At 39.4% G+C, this 19459-nt stretch overlaps 1 protein-coding gene across 8 annotated transcripts in view; it reads right to left on the reverse strand.

The window, feature by feature from the left end:
* Window positions 1–1328: 1328 nt before the first annotated feature.
* The window catches only part of LIMS1 (LIM zinc finger domain containing 1), a 69817-nt gene continuing 51686 nt past the window's right edge, over window positions 1329–19459 (reverse strand). For 5 of the 8 annotated variants that reach the window (XM_032680410.1, XM_032680407.1, XM_032680409.1 and 2 more), the window contains exons 2-11: window positions 18037–18196; window positions 11996–12062; window positions 10034–10154; window positions 9032–9181; window positions 7732–7882; window positions 6827–6919; window positions 5364–5412; window positions 3711–3786; window positions 3267–3457; window positions 1329–2847 (exon numbers count right to left, since the gene is read on the reverse strand). In XM_032680410.1, the coding sequence (XP_032536301.1) occupies window positions 3310–3457; window positions 3711–3786; window positions 5364–5412; window positions 6827–6919; window positions 7732–7882; window positions 9032–9181; window positions 10034–10154; window positions 11996–12062; window positions 18037–18192 (1011 nt within the window). In that variant the 5' untranslated portion in view covers window positions 18193–18196 and the 3' untranslated portion in view covers window positions 1329–2847; window positions 3267–3309. The remainder of the gene's footprint in view (window positions 2848–3266; window positions 3458–3710; window positions 3787–5363; window positions 5413–6826; window positions 6920–7731; window positions 7883–9031; window positions 9182–10033; window positions 10155–11995; window positions 12063–18036; window positions 18197–19459) is intronic. The other 3 variants (XM_032680408.1, XM_032680406.1, XM_032680404.1) reach the window with 1 other exon arrangement.

Raw genomic sequence — 19459 nt, forward strand, 5'->3', positions numbered from 1 at the left:
ATGCCAAATATTTATAATGCTGATGGGCCAGGACAGGAAATGAGTTTCAACACCAGACGTGTAATTGCTCAGGCTGTCTAATTGCTACCTTGCTCCCTGGCTCTGCTTTGCAACTTCTTTTAATTAATCCTCTTCATGAAAATGTCCAGGGGTATTATTCTAATGACAGTTCACACCATAGACAGCTCTCAGGAGAGCTGTATGGATTTAGGGAATTCTCCACTTGAGAGAGGACCCCAATAATAACAAAAACATTTTCACTATGAGGGTGATGAAGCACTGAAACATACTATCCACAAAGGCCTGAGAAATCTTCTGGGGAAACACTCACTTCTGCACTGATCCAAATCTGAGCAGATGCCTGGGCTAGTTGATCTCTAGTGGTCCCTTCCAATGAATATTTTTCCATGCTTCATCAGGCTTTCAACCTTTGAGTATCCCAGATGCTCTCAGTGCTACATCGTGGGATCTGAGATACACCTGCTCGTGTTCATGAAACAGAAACCACTGCCTTGGTGAACAGTAGCACAGTGTTCACCATCAGGAACTTGGAAATGGAAAACCCACCCTGTGTCAAGGCCCAGGGCTGCCAGAGTGGAGGGCAGACCTAAGGCCACTGTGCTGTAGGTGGATGTAACCCCAAGCAACAGGGATGTGATCCAGGTCTTGCTGTTTAGCCTCAAGGTCAGGGACCCTTCCCGACTCTGAGCAGTAAGGCTGGGCACATGTAGGCTGAAGGAAAAGATGTGCAGCCAGTGTAATGTGAAAAACCTAGAAGTCAATTACAACTTCAAGGGGAAGCACTGCTGAGTTTAGTCTGCTGAATCCAGAGTCCAACAGGGCTACAATGCTAGTTATGTAAATGCTTTTTGAGGACGTTTTAAGCTTTTGTAGTCTTCAACAGAGTTAGGACTACATTTATAAATGTTATGGCATTCAATAATTATGTAAGATAAAATAGTCAAAAAATATCCCGCGTAGCACTAAACTGGAAGTTTGGGGTGACAGGTTCATTACGGTGAAAGGAGAGAAAAAGTTAATAGGAAGGTGTATGTTTTAAACTCAGACAAGATACCTTCTTTAGGAAAACCAAGTGACTGTGCCTATTCAGAAAATATCTAGAAGAATCGAGTTGTTCTTTATGAAACAAACTGTGGTTTCTTTTATGAACCTTAGAACTAACTACAGACATATGCCTTTAGGAAAGATATATGTCTCCTTTAAAACAGGATAATAAGTATTTACTTAGTCAGGGTAAAAGCCCATGGAACCAAGAGAGCCTTACTGCTTTCCCACCCTTCTCAAGCACTCATTTCAGAGAGGTGATACAAGGTTTAATAACATGACCTTTATTGATGACAGTGGAAAGCAGATGTTTATTTTTCATAAACAGGAAAGAAAACTTTACTTCCTATTATGTAATTACATAAAATCCGTTTAAATCACTAATATAAAAAAAAAGTTTAAAAAAATGTTTGTGTACTTCATAATGTAGTACCATCAAGAAGTCCTAAGTAACTGTATTTTCTATAAGAAGGGAAAAATAAAACAAATTTGCATGGACAGAAGTCAACAGTATAAAAGAATTAAATGTATGTTATAAGGAATTTTGATTATTTGTAAGCTCAGTCCATGAGGATGGCTAAAGAAGCAGATCCTAGCAGGATCGAACCTTGCATATTTACACTCACAGGTGTAAAAGTAATATTGCCAGTTAATTGAAATATGCATTTTCAGTATTTTTCTGAAAATTACTGAAGTCTAGAAGCTACATTTTAAATTCAGATGTTCACATTTGAAATAAAATGCTTCTCACATCCTTTATAATTAAGGCAAAGTATGTTATCTTTTGAAAATACTTTCTATATAGTTTTTGCATAAAAATATGAAATACAAAATAAAACTAGATATGTTTAATGGAACACTGTTATGTATGGTCCAGCAGAATAAGGCACAAAAAGTAAATAAAATGCTAAAGCATATATAAAAGTTAATGTGTTATTTTAAGTGGAATATAGCAAAATTCAAGTAGTTCTGAGTATGCTCATTTCTTGCAATAGGAATACATTTTTATATAGGTATCTCATGCTAAGCCTGATGTACAAACATTCATCATGTAAGCATAATCTATCTGAAGTAGGTAATTCGTACAGTGACTTTATTTAGAAATCTGATAGTTTTCAAACCATCTGAAACAAGGCTCCTTAACGGAACTTCTCAGCCTGAAATCCAAGCATGAATTTTTCCATGAGGCAAAGTACATTGGTTTCTTGCCCAAATCACAACATGAGTTGAACAAGTTTTGTCTGCATGCTTAATATGAAGGTTAATATTTTCATTAACATAAATGACAATCCATGCCCCTAAAGTTGGGCACATTTGCACAGTTTGTTTTCACAGGTGCTCACAAGCAAATTTTCTCCCTGTAAAATTCCACAGAGCTTAGCGTGCAGAATGGGTCTCCTGCATCAGTACAACCACATTATTGGTCAGAAACCTTTCAGGTGAGCTGCTATTTAATTTAGTCTGGAAGTATTGTCTGTTTATCCACAAATAAGCATACATGTAAAGAGAACAGAGAATCTTATGATATTTTGGTTTGATAGAAGGCATACATCATCATTTGTTGTCTGACTGCAGCGTCAAAGCAGCCCACAGCCTGTCCCCCACCTCACCCCACAAAGTAATATCTGTAAGATTTTCGCAAAGGAAGGGGAGAGCAGATGAGGTCTTCACTTCCTTCCCAAAGTTTCAGCTAGTTTCTTCAGTCTTTTCTTCAGCTCTAGAGGAAACTTCTCATAACACTTTTTGCAGACAGGCTTCATATCAAACTCAACGAATTTATTCCTAAAACAACAAAGCAAAAACCAAGTTTTTAGCAGATGAGATTGTGAAAAAAGGAATTAAAAAAAAATCTCCTATTAAATCTCCTAAAAAAATCTCCTATTGTGCTTATTTTGCACAAGCAAAAAATTAAACCTCCAATTTATACATATATGTTAAGTTACTTTTACAAAGTTATATACACTGTAGACAGTGATTACAGTACCCTGTTGAGTAAGCTACGCAGTTTTTACCCAGATATCCATTTTTATTAACCATGTAATTTAAAAAGCCTTTCGAACCTAATTGTACAGATAAAGAGACTAAACATAAGATAATGGAATCATAAGTTAATATTTCAAGTTGCAGTTGCATAAAAAATATTTTGGTTTTGATTGCCATAAATTCATGCAGAAGCTTAAAAAAGCATCCTTAGCACTAACCAAAGAAGAAAGCAGCAGGGATGGTGGTAAGAAGGAAAAAAGTTTACAAACAGATTGGCTTTTTCTTTTTCTGCTTCTCTTTATCCTTTGCTTCACGTTCCCGTTTGGCAAGCCGTCGCTTAAATTCATCTGGCATTTTCTCATAACAGTGTTTGCAGACAGGTTTTAGATCAATTTCAACAAACTTATCCCTTTACAATTAAACACAGAAAAATAAAGGACAGAAAAGGAGAAGAGTTAGGAAGACTAACTGAAGGAAGACCTGAACAGACAACTGACAGAGAGATAAAGTAGTAAGTGGAGCAAGAGGAAGAAAGATGCACATATTTCTTCAATGCTGCTTAGATGTTCTTCATACAGTAACAGCTACACTGTAGCAATATTTACACTTTGAAGAGAACTACTGATATGTTTTGAAGGCATCGCACTTATTGATATACTTACTTGAGTGTTAACTTAGTGTTGCAAGTTGAACAAGCGAAACAGTTCACGCACCATGCCTTATTCAGAGCAGACACAACTAGGGAGATGTGAAAACCAAGAAATCATTAGCATTGCCAAGAAAAAAAAAAAAGGTATTACAAAAATTTTAATCTCACATATTCATGAGGTGTGAGGAACAGTCACTGATCCTTGCATCAAGTGTTAAGGACCATAACAATTACGTGGCAGGACTAGGGAGGCAATGTAGAGTGTAGCGTAGCAGAACTGTGAAGCATGTCTCTGAGGCAAGACTGGCTTAACCTGTTTTTGCCTCCTATTTTTGCTTCCACCTCATCATACACCATGCTGATCTCAGGCAACCATTCTATGAGGCCGTGTTTCCAATTTAATCAGGAAACGTTTCCAGCTAAAGAGAAGTCCAGAAAAATATTGGATTCTTATAATTTGCGACAACAAAAAACAGTGTCAAATTTGTGCACAGAAATGAAAGACAAAATGTTATTGAAAATAAAGAAATTACTATATTCTGTTCAGTACTATATTCTGTTCAGTTCAGAGACCAAAACATACACTATGGGTGTCAGATTATATGGTGAAAGCTTGCAATCGTACGAAGAAGTAGTCCTCCGACAAGTTCCAGTTCCGCTCATTCTAGTAGAATTTTAATGAAAAGGAGGACTGTGTTTCCTTTAAAGCATTTTGGATTGTCATTCTGTAGTTATAGTCCAGTCCAGAAAATGTGGAGAAAGCACATCTCTGGAATGTGTGCCTTATCCTATAGTTACATGACTATAAATGAGTATATATCTCATTTTGCACGTTAGAGGCTTCCTCCTAGTTTGCTAATGGCTTCGGCTTAGGTGAGGCTAGCATTGGTATTATAGTATTTACTTTGGGCAGGGGTAAATAGGCACATAATGTCGCATTATTTCAGGCAGAATAATTCACTTTTGGCATTTTATCAGAGCTGGTTACCCAAAAAGCCTCTCAAAACCACCCCCCCCCCAAAAAAAAAACCCCAAAACCCACAATCAAACAATAACAAAACAAACAAATCAGTACCAGTTCTGCCTTTACGGGACACATATTTCCAAGTATTATCATTCCTGGTTTTGTGACATTATCATTAGCCTAGGTTTTCAAAAGACAGGTGCCTATGACAGATAGGTAAATATCTCCAGGAACCACTGGCATAATGGGAATAAGGTACTTTAAAAAAATTCCTAAAAGTGCCCACCTACGTCTTTCGGTATCTAAGTATTTTTTCAAATTTGGTTCATGATCCTCCTTTGAGGAGCTGTCTGTGTGGTCATTATCATCCTTGCATGTGTTCTTTTTGAAGCTGGTGGGGCAGGAAGCCACTCCTGAGCATCTTCCAGCATTCCTGGCCTTTACATGTCACTAAGGGGTTTCACGGTTCTCTTCAGCCACTGGGTGGTCTTCTACCATCATGAAATGCTTGCTATAAGGTTTTCTTACCATTTGGTCTCTGACTAATTAGCTCTAATTTAATTACTGATCAAGAGAATGGCTGGGGTTTTTTAATGAGAACAATCAAGGACTCAGCACAGGGCTGTTTTCCCCTTACTGTCACTTTTAAAGAGAACTTCCATCAGAAAGGAACATTAAGGAAACAGTTAGAAAAGTGCTTACCATCTCCTTCAATCACACGGTTGCAATGGAAACAAACATCACCAAACAGCTGAAGAGGAAAGAGAAGTAAGGGATTTTTAATGTAATGATTTTATCAAGGGTAACTTCTCAAACTAACAAAATAACTGTATTTCAGCTGATGGGCACAGTTGCTTTCCTGTTTGTTCCAGTAAAACAAGGAGAATGCTGGCAAGTCTGGTTTGGTTTTCCAAGTACGTTTTGCATCATCTTATCACAAAAGGTCTTGATAATATTAAAGATACACATTTGTTTACCTTTATTTGATCCTCTGTAAATCAGATTTTGTTTTGTTTTAACGTTTCTCTAATCCTGAACATTTGAAATACAGCAGTTGGTGTCACATACACACTGTTACTAACGAAATAATTGAACATCTGGACTTACGCGCATGATTAGAATGACATATTGCTGTTTCTGGCAAAAACTGTAAGGAAACGTTATTTTTAGTTTAAAAAAAATGAAAAGGACACTTTAGGACAAAAATTATTCATTCTTTTTCCAGGCTTAACATTTGTCCATAATATAACAATTAAGAAGTGCCCAAAATTTCATGTATTTTTTTCTAACTGCAGTAGTTAACCTAGTAAAAGACATCCACTCTACATACAGCTCTTGTCCGGTATATGTATTTGCCCCATCACAGCTGCAACACTATTACTACTAACATCATGGCATTTATAGTCTACAAGTAAGCCAGCAACAATCATCTGCCCTTCACCACCGACAAATTAAGACTCCTTCTGTAATTAGTAGGTGCCTTACAACTCCCAGATGTAACCCCTACTCTTGTGTTTATGTAAGCAAGGAGGTGAACGTGACACAACCCAGATATGGCTTCCAAATAAAAAAGGTCTGTCCATCATGGTGCTGGACTCCACAACCAGGGGAGTCTGGAGAGAGGGAACTGCGATATATAACTTCTGTATAAATGCAAGTGGTCACTAGGTGGTGTCTTCTGACAAATTTAGGTCTTCGAATTCTTCATCAACCTAATGACTGAGGGGGTGATGCAGCTATGTGACCATACAGTCATCTTAAGTGTTAATAGCTGTAGGAAAACCCAGACTACTCACTATAGCCTCCTCTTCAACTGCAGTTACTGACTGGCAAATCTTCTTTAACTTCTTGGAAAGACTGGGTGTCATAAGCTGTTCTGATCTCACAGGCATCTAAAAGCCTGTAACAGCTCTACTTAAGTAGACTAAGCTTGAAGAACATCTTGATACTGATTGTCCTGTGAAATGCCTGCAGGTTTCTTTCTCTATGCAAGAATGATGAATAGAGAAATCTGTATAAATTAACTGCAACAGAACATCTCCTAATTGGCATTACACCCCCAGGTGCCTTCAACAAAACAGAAGAATGTCCATGTTTTACATCTCTAATAGAATCAATTTGTGAGTTTACCAATTAATGGCATTTTTAAAAATATGCAACCTTACCTGATTGTAGTGAGTTTCACAATACGCCAAGCCTTTTCTCTCATAATGACGATGACCCAGGAATGGTTTTTCACATTTTGCACAAACAAAATGCTACCAAGAAAATGACACATAAATTTTTTTATTTTTTGGAAGTAACTTTTTTTTTCTGGAAAGCAAGCCAACCAAGTCCACTACTGAACATGACTGAAGTCTACTGAGCTAGCTGTGCCATCTCCGAAAGCAAAGTTAAACTACATTTAGACCACTAAAATAATATTTCTTTTAACGTCTTCAAAGTTTCAATCCAGAAGTTACCAAAAAAAAAAAAAAATCAAGCAAAGGATTCTCATTTTTTTATCAATGAACAGAATTAGGTGTTATTAAATAATCTGCACCATCATTACACTCTTGTGAAGGAAGCGTTTCCTAGAGGAGATTTTCAAAACAACAGAAAGAACAAACTGTTTATATTTCTAAGTTAAATGGAAGATGTGGAACTCAATCTTGTAGATGGCCTTGAAACAAGAACTCTCACATGAACTGTTAAAAGAGATATGTATATGGCAGGTGACTATGGAAGACCTAAGGGTATTATGATGCTCAATAACATGATTACCACAGCTCTTACATGCACGGTTTTGCACTCTGAAATTTTCTTTTGTAAGGATGTCACCATGCTTCCTTTGATTACTGATCATAGTTTCACAGTCAAAGCTCTCTAAGATAGGAAATTACTCCTATTCCACAGTGGAAGACTAGCCACAATAAAGCTGAAGAGGGATTCAGAGAAAGTATCTATAATTCTTGTTGCAAACTTTGATAATCCTTTCATTGAAACTCATCAGTAAAATCACAGATTTTTTAACAGTAAATATGTTAATGTTTACATTTGTAAAAGACATTATGTATCATCTGATGTTTACCTCCACATGCCATTGTTTTCCCATAGCATTCACCACACGGCCTTCAATTGGTCTTCTACATGCCCCACAGATGGGGACACCCATTTTGTCATGGCAGGGTAAGCAGTAGAGTTCTCCCTTCAGCTCACGAGCATCAGCAGTAAGTTCCTTCCTATTCAGAAATTAATGAATTGAGAGCATGAATAAAGGCACTGAATGATGTCAACTCCTGAGAGTTTATGAAAAAAAAATAATTTTTAGCATTTGTTTAGAAATTATATTTATACTACAGTAATGCGGCAGCATCAAATATAACATAGTTCAGCAGAGTTCAAGACTGATCACAGTAAACTGAGAACAGGCTGCTAAGCGAGGTGCACGAAGTCTCTTGGAAACAGCTACTGAACTACTGTCATTCTGCTTACGCAGCACAAATGTGCATGTGAAAGCTGCAGATGTTTGGTTCATATACTGGCACTCATTACCAGTTTATTTCAGATTTGCATAACTGTAGCTGAAAGTAAATGTAGTCCTCTACGTCTAGGTACAGTTTTTCCTTGAAAGAACACTACAGACCAAAACGAGCTACATTTATTCATTTCCAATTGCAGAATCTCATACACTCTACTTTTCAGTAAATTGCATGGTTAGATACTGAGAACAGATAAACCTTAAAAGTGACCGTAACCACTAATACTCTCAACTGGTTGCCACTGACAGAACACTACATATTGTTATTCAAATCAGCCTTTGCTATGGCACTGAAATAGTAGCTTCCTTTGCACCAGAAAGAAACAACTAAGAATCCATGCTATGTCCTACAATGCCCCATGGTCCGTGCATCAGTGCAGGATGTAGAAATGTGGAGTTTAACATGCCGCAGCAGCAGAAGCTGACAAAATGAGGTGGGAGAAAGCTCCTAAAAAAGATAGCCTTTAGAAAGAGAGAACAAAGTTTGCATACCACTCAACTAAAAAGAAATAACATAGGCAAGATAGTAATTCAAGAGGACCATTTTTCTTCTCCTAGCAGAATAAAGAACTATCATTTTGCTGCTACGGAAACTGTATCTGTGTCCATACTTCGTATTTTGTAAGGTACCACCTTGTCCTGCAGAGTCCATTCTTTCTTTACTCCCCAGCAGTTCAGCTGTTGTTCAAACGCTACCATGCCAAAAGCAGTAACACACATTTGGCCACAAGACACCCAAACCCCATCCCCTCTTGCCAGCTGTACAGGACAAGTTTTCACTTTAAGATGTAAATCCATGAATCAAATAAGCCCAGCATTTTCCTGTTTTACTTTGCAGAACTCAAGTTACCCGCAGTTTGCACAGTTGAAATGATCAGGGTGATAAGGGTCATTTTTGAATATGAGAGGCTGTTCATCAATAATGGCATGACACTTCTGGCAAATGTACTTTCCCAGGCCTCTGGCTTTTTCCCTGTTATGGCAAGGACGGCAGAGATGTCTGAAACAACATAAAAAAAGAGAGGTAAGCACTAGTACCAAGTACTACACTGCAAAAACCTATCAAAACTTCATTTCAATCAGTCCTTTTTTGGGGGAAAAGTAATCTTTAAAACAATTTCTTTGGTAGGCAAACCAAGTTCAGAGCAGCAAAATTATCTCCTAAGTTCAGGGTGATCATTTTATTTTCCATCTCCACAGGAGTATCATTTCTTCAGCTGAGTTTAAGCTATGTTGAAACACAGAAAACAAAGTTTGCTATAGACTGTTGTTGCTGAATGTTTTACTTTCAAAATCTTAGAAATTTAGATTGGAAGCTGGATGACTACACAAATCGTAATTCTGTAGATAATTCTGTATGTTATATTATACATATGAAGGCAATGGCCATAGAATTCACCTGTAAAACATTCTTCTGATCATAGCTGTTAAAAATATCCGACTCCATGAAGGGTCCCACTGAGCATAAAGGAATATTAATAAATAAGATGCCAAACTAGACCAAAATTGGAGAGCCCGTTGGAAAAAGAAAGTAAAAATGTTTTTTTAAAAAAATAAAGACAGTACTTCTGTATCTGAATGTTTTCTCTCTTCTTACATATAACAATGGCCCCAATATGTCACTGGGTAGAGAGCATGTTTGCCAAGAAACCTACTGTTGAAATAGGCACAATGTTAATATTTTAAGGTACCCATTCTTAGTTTTGTGATGCACTCTTAGACCTCTTCCCCAGAGGGAAGAAGATGCTTCAGTTGCTCCATCTGAGCTGAAAAGCTTCAGGAACCAAAATCTCTCAGTTCCCCCTATTAGTTAATTTATGACCAGTTAATAAAAGGAAGAGTGGAGATCTACCTGCCAGCATTCTTGACAAATCCAATATCAGCCAATACTACTTGGCAGATATCGCAGCAGAAGCACTCTGGATGCCAGCTATTGTTCATGGCTTTAATAACACGACCAATAATGAACTCACCTGTAAGAAACACAACACCAGGATATAAAATACCATACTAGACAAAGTTAAAAGCACTGCAGTGACATCATCATCCATTTCCTCACCCCAAAATCTTGTAGGACACATTGCTTGCAGTATCATGGTTCTGATTCCAAACTCTGTAATTTGGGTTTTTTCATTGTTTTTTTGCTATGGGTCAGAAGATGATGCCCTTGCTGATGGAGAACATTCTGCTCTTTACACACAAGTCCTTTTCATGCACACTCCACCTTCTCTCTGCAATAATCTTTTTTCAGTCTCTTCCCTGTTTTTACTTATCTGTTCTCAAGCTGTTAAGAAATTTATGGAGCATAATATGGCTTTCTTGTGTCCTAATCATCCTTCTCCTTCTTTTCTTTAAGATGACAATCTTAACTTGTCATGTACATAGCAGTAGTTTCTACTCCACTAGGACCAAGCCTTTATGGGGCTCTATACTCAAAGCACAATAGCACTGAGCTTGGGTGGCTGTGGACCTCCTGCAAAAAAAAACTCCCATGGAGTCCAAATGCAAAGCTGCAGTGATGCTGCACACACACACAGAGCTTCTAACCCTCTGGGTGTAACCAAGGCCCCTGAGCAGTGTAAAGGCTCGGCCTAAATTGTGTTTGGGAGCTCAGCTTCCCAGGGCCCTGGGAGGCTGAGTCCCGGCTTTGGAGAACAACTCACCTCAAAGGGGAGGGATCAGGTAGGTAACAAAGGAACATCTAGGAACAAAACCTGATGGACTCCAGAAATGTGAGGAATGCTTGAGGTGTCATTGTGACAACAGTCCCATTGATTGTGGCTCTGCTTACTAAGTACAAGCAGTGGGAAAGCCCAGCTCTGTGCAGAACCTTGATAAGGTTTTAAGGGAGTTGGCACTACATGGAGCCAGGACAGAAAGGGGAGGTGTGCCGGCTGGGCAGGAGAAATCCTGGAATAGGGAGTGTAGCTCCTCAGGAATCACTGCCAACCCACTTCTTCCTCTTTCCCTGCTTGTTCACGTCGGCAGCTTTAAATGCAAAGTTCTATAACATCTGCTTCCCCCTCCCTTGGTGTTCAACCCCTCCCTCCACACAAGGAAAGGCCTCACTGAGATAAGTGAAAGCCATACTGCCTTGCCAGGGTGCCATAGAAACACAAGAGCTTCCAGACTGGTTTAAGCAATAGTCAAATAATGACTTCCCAGCCGTGCCCCAGCAAAATACGTCACACACAGGGGAAAAAAGAAAACATGCAAATGATTATAGCACAGTAGGCACACAAGCATTTACATTAACAGTGGCAAATAAAAAAAGCAGCCCTCAGAATTACATAGGGTGGACATTAGATGCTGAAGCCCTAAAGGTGTTTGTTTCAAAAAAATCAACAGGGGCCCAGCTGACCATCACTTGATTATATCACTAGCTAATGATGATTGTCCCAGCTTCTGTGGAGTAGGACAGCACAGGTGGGTTACAATAGTCAAAGCAGATGACAAAGCCTTGTTGCAGAGTTTCAGATACATGAGAAGGGCCAAATATGAGCATATGCAGAAATACAGATATATGGAATCAGGAGTCATGAATGGTGTATATAATCAGAAATTTATGAATGGTCTGCTCATTGGATCACTGACTCAACAACTAAGCTACTTACTCAAATAATGCAAACTTTTTTTTAAAAATACTGTTGTTTGCTGACCTTTAGAAAAAGCAGCTCCTCAAATTCTCTGAAGTCTAGTACATTCTGCGAGTTCACAGGGCCACTTCCCTGAGAACACACACAAGGGGTTGCCTTTCTTCCCCCAGTGACACTCCCATTTGTGATCAAGTGGTTCACCTTTATTTAAAACTTACCACATTGATGGCAGCAAGGGGCAAAAAGCATTTGAAAATCATGTTCGCAGTACTTCCTCCCTTCAAACTGCAAACAGAAAAAGATCTGAGGGTTAGAGGAATGAGGAACACGCTCTTAACATAAATGCTGTAACACCCTGGTGTGTTTCCAGATACAATTAGGTAGTAAAACATGAGGGGCTGCACAAAAAAAACCCAGACCATGAGCTATAAGTGCTAGGCATTACATCCACCCATCTTAATTCATCTACTAGTTAGCATGTAGTGTTAATAGCACACCATTCCTCCAATACTGCCAAGAGTCTAAGGCATCTTCCGTCATCAATTTATATCACAAGAGATATCTGAATTCTGAATTTTGATGGACTGCTGAAGCTCTGATGCAACAGAGCACATTCTGAGCAGGAAATTAGCTAACAAAAACCCTTGGGCAGTGGGAGAGGGAAAGCATTTTCCCTGAACCCATTTGATGTCTTCCTGACTCTCCATTTCCTGCAAGAATGACCCAGCATACTGGAGGCAGTAAGTACGATGGGGGTAGAGAGAGGAAGAACATCCAGGGACAGAAATCTTTGACTTTATGGAGCAGTACAGCCAAAACATGAAGTGAAATAAGCCTTTTCCTTTGTGATGCTTATTTCATAGAATCATAGAAATCATTTAGGTTGGAAAAGACCCTTACGATAATCAAGTCCAAATATTAAGGAACAAAGTTCACTACATCGATCAGATTAAATTGGGATCTGATCTTAAGAGATTTGGACTTGGATCTGAATTTTATCACAGCCTAGATCAGTTCAGCTACAGTTCAAGCTCTCATATAAAAAAACCCATATGGAATTAAAAAAAATTCAACAGCACTGCATCAGTAGCTTAACCAAAGAATATGTAAAAACATGTAGGCAAGTATGTGCTGAGATGAAGGGAAAAGTTTAGATACCTTCAGGCACCACCATTACCAGATACAAATGCCAACTGGCGTGTCAAAACCAGATAGACAATATTAGGTATACGGTAAAATGTTTGGATTTGAATGTCTCAGTTTAAAACAGTGGAAAAATGAGGACAGCAGGAAACCTCGCTCCTTTCATTTTACTGTGTCTAAGACAAAACAAAGTAAATAGCATAAAATACTACCCACAAAGTAAGTTTTTGTGCCTGGACAGAAAATACAGCAATGTGTTTCAAGATTACCTGTTTTATACTATGAAATTGCAAGGATCAAATACAATATAAATATAATAAATACTCTTGCAACTGGCAGGGTGGGGATCTAACGGAACACTCTCAAAGTCACTGGGTACTTGAGATTAGAAAACTCCTCTGCCCAACCTGAATTGTACCTTTTAGGAACAGAAAGACACAAGCTCAATACAGACTCTTTCAGAAGTCTCTGCTAGGAATTTATCAAGTGCTATTTCACTGTAATACTGTAAAACAGATTATTTTTTTTAATTTCAGCTTTTAAAAAAATAATAATTGAGAGGCAGAGAGCTATTACTTTCTCAAGGAGTAATGGAAATTATTTGTTCATTGTGAATTGTGCTTCCTTCCTGCCAGATAAAATCCTTTTAAAACTGAAAAAAATTCAAAAGCTTCCTGTTCTGTGTAAACAGGTGGTCCAATGGGGTATGCTTAGGTTTGCTAGGATTTTAAAGCCACCATATGTTGATCTGGACAGACCAAACAGGTTTTCTTCCCCTCTGGTTTATGTCAGGTAGGTTGGTTCCCATTCAGTCTTGTTTGTATTTTCAATCTTCTTAACTCATTTGTGCTGCTCTTGTAGATGACCTAGCAGTTATCCATCAGAGAAAGCCTTGAGTTTCTGTAACAAATCTCACGGCACATATTTCAAAAGCAAGATAGTTTCACTGTTGTATGCTGGAGGTCCATGAGTTAAATGGCTCTGCATAGAACATCTCACTGTTACATAGCCACCAGCTTATCTGCGTGTTTTTAGCTAACTTAGTGGAAAGACATGTACAAAACCTGAGTCTTTAAAGATTCTCTCTCTAAGGTAGTTTCTGGTAGGAAAACACTCTTTCTTTTAGGAAAACACACAAGGTGCAACTGGACTAGAAACAAATCTGATAAGCGCATTGCAACTGCACCTTCCTTTAATCTTCTTAAAGGTTATTACAAACATTTTAGAAAAAACAAACAAACTGAAAGAAACCTCCTCTCAAGAGACAAAAGTCACATGCTATTCCATATTATTTCGTTATTATGATAAAACAACAATAATAGTAATATATATTTCCCAATTATGGCTGTTGTGAGTAGTCCATAAAGATTTTGCTATATTTCTTCTGTTCTGGGAAGCACCTCTCTAAGCCCTTCCCTCTCTTCCACCTCAGCACAGTACAGTGCAGGCTAGGATGCTTCTGAAAACAAACAGCACAAGGCTCTAAACAAACACCCAGACCAGGGGTACAACTTCTCTCGTCTAACCTCCCCCGTCTGAAGGTGAGGTGTCCACACTCCCCAGTGGGAGACATAGGCAACCTCTAGAAGGAAGGAGCCATTCTATGACCTGAGAGTAATGTGGGTTGGAGGAAATGCCCACTGACTGATTACAGTGGGGCCACCCTGTCCCTCTGAGTGCACTGCCAGCTGCCACTGAAGGTCTCCACTTAAGCTGTCTGTTCTGCTACCTGCAGTGCTATCTGCACTGAGACTCTGCAGCAGCTGCTCTAGGGAATACATATCTCCCAGGTGGTGGAGTAAAAGCAGACCAGAATTGCTACCACTTCACACCTGACACCAGAGCAGAGTAAGTTTGGAAATTCTGCTGGCATGTGCTTGTGCTAATGTTTGTTTAGGTCGAGTGCATAAGAAAACTTGCTAAAATGATGCTGCTGAGCAAACTGGAACACAATTATACCCTTGCAGGTCCTAAACCCATAGTTTCTGTGCAATATTAGGCACACAGTTCTCAGGAATCCAAATTACCATTTCTAACATGGGTTCATTTGGACATCTACAAAACTCCTGCTATGCTGTGCTGACTCCAAGCGGTGGAGGGGCACTGCTCTGGTGTGGTGCCACTTGTGCCAGCAAGTGACTTGGCTCCAGTGCCAGACCACAGCAAGCTGTGCTGATCAGGGTCCCTGCGAGGCAGCCTGGAGACATGTCCTGCAGCAAAGGAGACCTGCATCTCTCTGACCAGTTCAACCCCCACCCATGGAACACAGAGTGAAAGCTTATCATGGCACCGTTTGACGGCAAATGTGATAAGCAGCTTAATGACTAACTGGGGGAATTCTGCAAGTCTTGTAATAGGCAGGGTAACAATATTTGCCTTCCCAATTGCTAAGAGCTAGAAATCATTTCCAGGAAACGCTAGCTTAGCTAAACCAGACTCAGAATAAATACAAACTCATGCTGGGCAACCAACAATGCCCGCGTCTACCCATGGGGAACATGTTCAGAAAGACACATTACCTGGCCACACCTGCAAACACATCCATCTTCTCGAAGACTGCATTAAGGCAATCTGAGGAAGATACCCATTATGCCTGTCTTCTCCACTCATTTTTTCTTGACAGTGATACAGATTATCTCAAGTCCTCAGAGCACTGTCAGCCACTCCTGAGCAATGGCCAACCTAAGTCCACCTTTTGCCTGCTTAGGGCTGTCCCTTCCTCTTGCAGAATCACAGAATGGGCAAGGTTGGAAGGGACCACAGTGGGTCACCTGGTTCCAACCTCCTGATCAAGCAGGGTCAGCCTAGAGCACATTGCACAGGACTGTGTCCAGACAATTCTTGAATATCTCCAGTGAGGGAGACTCAACAACATCTCTAGGCAATCTGTTCCAGTGTGTGGTCACCTGGACACTAAAGAAGTTTTTCTTTATGATCAGATGGAACTTCTTGTGCATCAATTTCTGTCTGTCACCTCCTCTCCTATTGCTTGACACCAGTGAGAAGAGCCTGGCTCCATCCTCTTGACACCTTCCCTTCAGATAATTATATACACTGATAATAGTATACTACTACTTCTCAGTTGTCTTCTTGAGTCTGAACAGGCCTAGCTCCCTCAGCCTATCTGATGTTATTTTACTTCTGGAATAGTTGTGGCAAGAAGTGTCTATGCTTAACTGAAACTTTCCACTTTCTACATAACATTTCTCAGGCTATCCAGCCTGAAAAAAACCCATAGCAACATTAACCAAAACACATTTAGTACCTGGTGCTATTTTCATTCCCAGGACAATCTGTTGACACTCACTTCTGACTTACTGTCTTTGAGAGCAGCACATTTCAGTAAGAGTGCTCAAAGACCAATTGTCATGAATATGAACGTTAACAAGGTAGCAATAGGAAGGAAAACGCTTACATCCAATATATCTAAGATCCTGGCATAAGTGATCCTTGCCTCTGCTACAGATTCAGGTATGGCCACCTAGAAGCACCCAGAGCAACAGGGACTTTGTAATGTTCCTGACCTAGGTCCAAAAGTAAGACTTTCCTTCCACTGCAGTCCTTGTCCATCCCCTAGGAGACACAGGATGCCTAGAGCACGATTTCCTCAAACTTTTATCTTTAACAAAAGACTATTCAACATTTTGAAAGAAGTCCCTGGAATGTCTCATTGCTTTTTGAGTCAGAAAAAGTATGAATAAAGTACTCATTATTTAGAGAAAATACATTTTATTGGTTTAAGACAGTTTTAACACAATTACAAATATTTTAGTTTTGAAACATCTGTATCACTTTACGTTTGCCTCAGGTCTTAACACGCCAGGATGGACTCTTTACTGTGCCTGCAAGCAGACAGCAGCTCAGTATATATTAACAATTGCAAATCAATGTGTTAATATCATGGGGTTGTTCTTCTGCTTTTATTTAATTAATTCTGCCTTGCAGTTCACCTTTTGATGTCTTATGGAATATTAGTCATTTACCACAATTTCTGCAAGACTATCCCTGGCGGACGGAAAAGTCTTTTGACAAGGCGAGAGAAAGCAAATCCCCAGGAATCCCTTTTGACAGTTTCTTTTCCTATTCACACTCCTCTCTCAGCCTCTCCTCATCACCACATAACATGGCTCTGTAAAGTCAGAAATGATCCTTTGGAAGATAAACTGTTGCGCTCTTGCCATAAGAAGCACAACTGTCTGTGAGAGCACAGACTTGTGCTTTTAACACACTGCTCACCTTCCTTTTCAGATCATAGTATGACTTAAGTCCTGTAACTGCTAGCCTAAGTTGGACTATAAGCTACTTGATCAGGGACCTTATCTCCCAGACATTAATTCCCCGGCTCATGCCACCTATTGTTCTTTATACCAATCACTTTGTATTTTATGAATCAGTCTAAAGCTTTCAATAAAGCCACTTTTTACCTGCATTTTCTCCTGGATCCCCATAATAGGCGAGTGTAAAAGAAAATAACACTGATACCAAAATACCCATCTGAGCTGAGGGCAATTGACCTGGAGATGAGAAATGTGAACGGGAACAGGTTTTAACCTTTAAAAGTGTGTTAAGAACTGGTAATTTTAGATGCTCTGGTGTGTTAGAGTCGACCCTACACAGGCCCTGCCTGGTTTGGCTTCTACACACACCCTGATCTCAGCATGCTGACTCACAGGTCATCTCTTTTCACATGCCGAGCTGGCCTCACTCAAGTCAGCAATAAACCTCCTAGGGCCCACAGGATGCTGGGATTTCCCTCTATATGACTTTCTCCTCTAAGAAGTATGCTTTCTCTGTATTTTTGGTATGTTATATCAGATTCACAAACAGCAGGGAAAAAAATCTGCACTGAAAAAGGAATCTCCAGCAGTTTTTTCTCAGCTTTGATAACATTAGGGTCCATATTTAAATAAGGTTATATATACTGATGTCCTTCAAATTAGCATAGAAATGCTTCCTGGCTTTTTTCTCCCTTTACTGGGCATACCGTTTCAGAGCCCAGTTCTTGCCATGGGACTTTCTATGGACTTGCCATGGATCTGCCTGTAGCTAATCCTGGTATGGGAAAGAAGGCACAAGACAAAGGTTGGGGGCGAGAGGGGCACTCTGCCCTGCTTACCTCGTAGAAGAGCCCTTCAGGGAACTGCTGAAAGCACTGGGCACAGACGAAGCACTGCTCGTGGTACAGCTCACCGTTGCTGTTGACTATTTTCTCAGCAGGGGCAAAGCCACCCCTGCAGCGCTCGCAGATGGCATTTGCAAGCGCGTTCGCCATGTTGCTGTTAATAAAAAAAAACACAAAAAGAAATAGAAAGAAAATTAGCTTAAATAGGCAACAACTCTGGTTGTAGGTCTTTTTTTTTCCCCCAAGGCCAAACAGCATCAGCCTAATGCAAGGCTGCTCAATACAAGTTTTTCGATGGACTTCATGGCTTGTAGTATCCCCTCAGAAATAAAACTACCACTTCTCCCTGCTCCTAAACTCTTTAGAAACAAAATCCTCGTGACAAACTCTAATTAATTCAAAAACCAAACAGAAATGTTGTTACAACAAAAATGTTGTTATAAATTTACAGGTTTTTTATGATGAGAAAAGACAGGCAATTCAAAGTACTATAAAAATTGTTAAATACATTAGAATTACAGAAAATAAGGGCAAATTATGAAATATATTAGAATTACAGAAAACAAGGGCAAATATTAACAATAATTGAGGACTAGCACCACAAAGGAAGACATAAATGATTAATTCTAAAGAATTCCTAATTCTAAAATATATATGTAACAGCCTTAGTTCAAAGCTCTAAATAAACAATGTGAAAGAGTGTGCAGTATCTAGTCTGGCAGATATGAACAACAATCAGAGTAGGTAAACAATTATCCCTTATACAAGCTCTGCATAGCTTGAGGTCATTTTACAAATTTAGTTTGAAGTCATGGGATTTTTGATTGGTTTGTGAAGGTTCATCTCAGAGAGCTCAGCTCACCATGTGCCAACTCACAGCCCACTCCAGGGCCATGCTAGAGGATGGGAATGCTCCAGCTGCCCCACGGCAACCCACATGCAGCCCAACACAAAGTCATAAACCCATACCAGGGATGCAAAAAAATACTCAAATAGCAACCCTGGTTGCTTCTCAAAGGCACAGAACCAAAAAACGGCAGTGTGGTAGTTGCAAAACATTAGAGGAATTAGCTACTTCACTGGGTTCATGTCCACATCTGCAGAAGACACTACAGCCGTGTTTCAGTTAATTAAGGCCAGGAAAAGGCTCTCTTGATTTTTCATTTGCAAATATTTTATTACTCATATCTAGACTCTCAAAGCTATGCCTTTCAAGATCACCTCTCTGCCCTAATACCATGTGATAGGAGAGAGCAAATATAGAGCAATGGTCTAGTTTCATTACAATCTGACCTCAGCTGACAAAATCACCGACTCAAAACATCTATTTGGAAGATTATTAGACAAGTGACATTATTTTAAACACATATGCACACATGCACACATTTTGGTACAGCTGTCATGCTGTACTTGTAAG

The sequence above is a fragment of the Chiroxiphia lanceolata genome, chromosome 2 (genome assembly GCF_009829145.1).
Source record: "Chiroxiphia lanceolata isolate bChiLan1 chromosome 2, bChiLan1.pri, whole genome shotgun sequence".
In the NCBI taxonomy this organism is placed as follows: domain Eukaryota; kingdom Metazoa; phylum Chordata; class Aves; order Passeriformes; family Pipridae; genus Chiroxiphia; species Chiroxiphia lanceolata.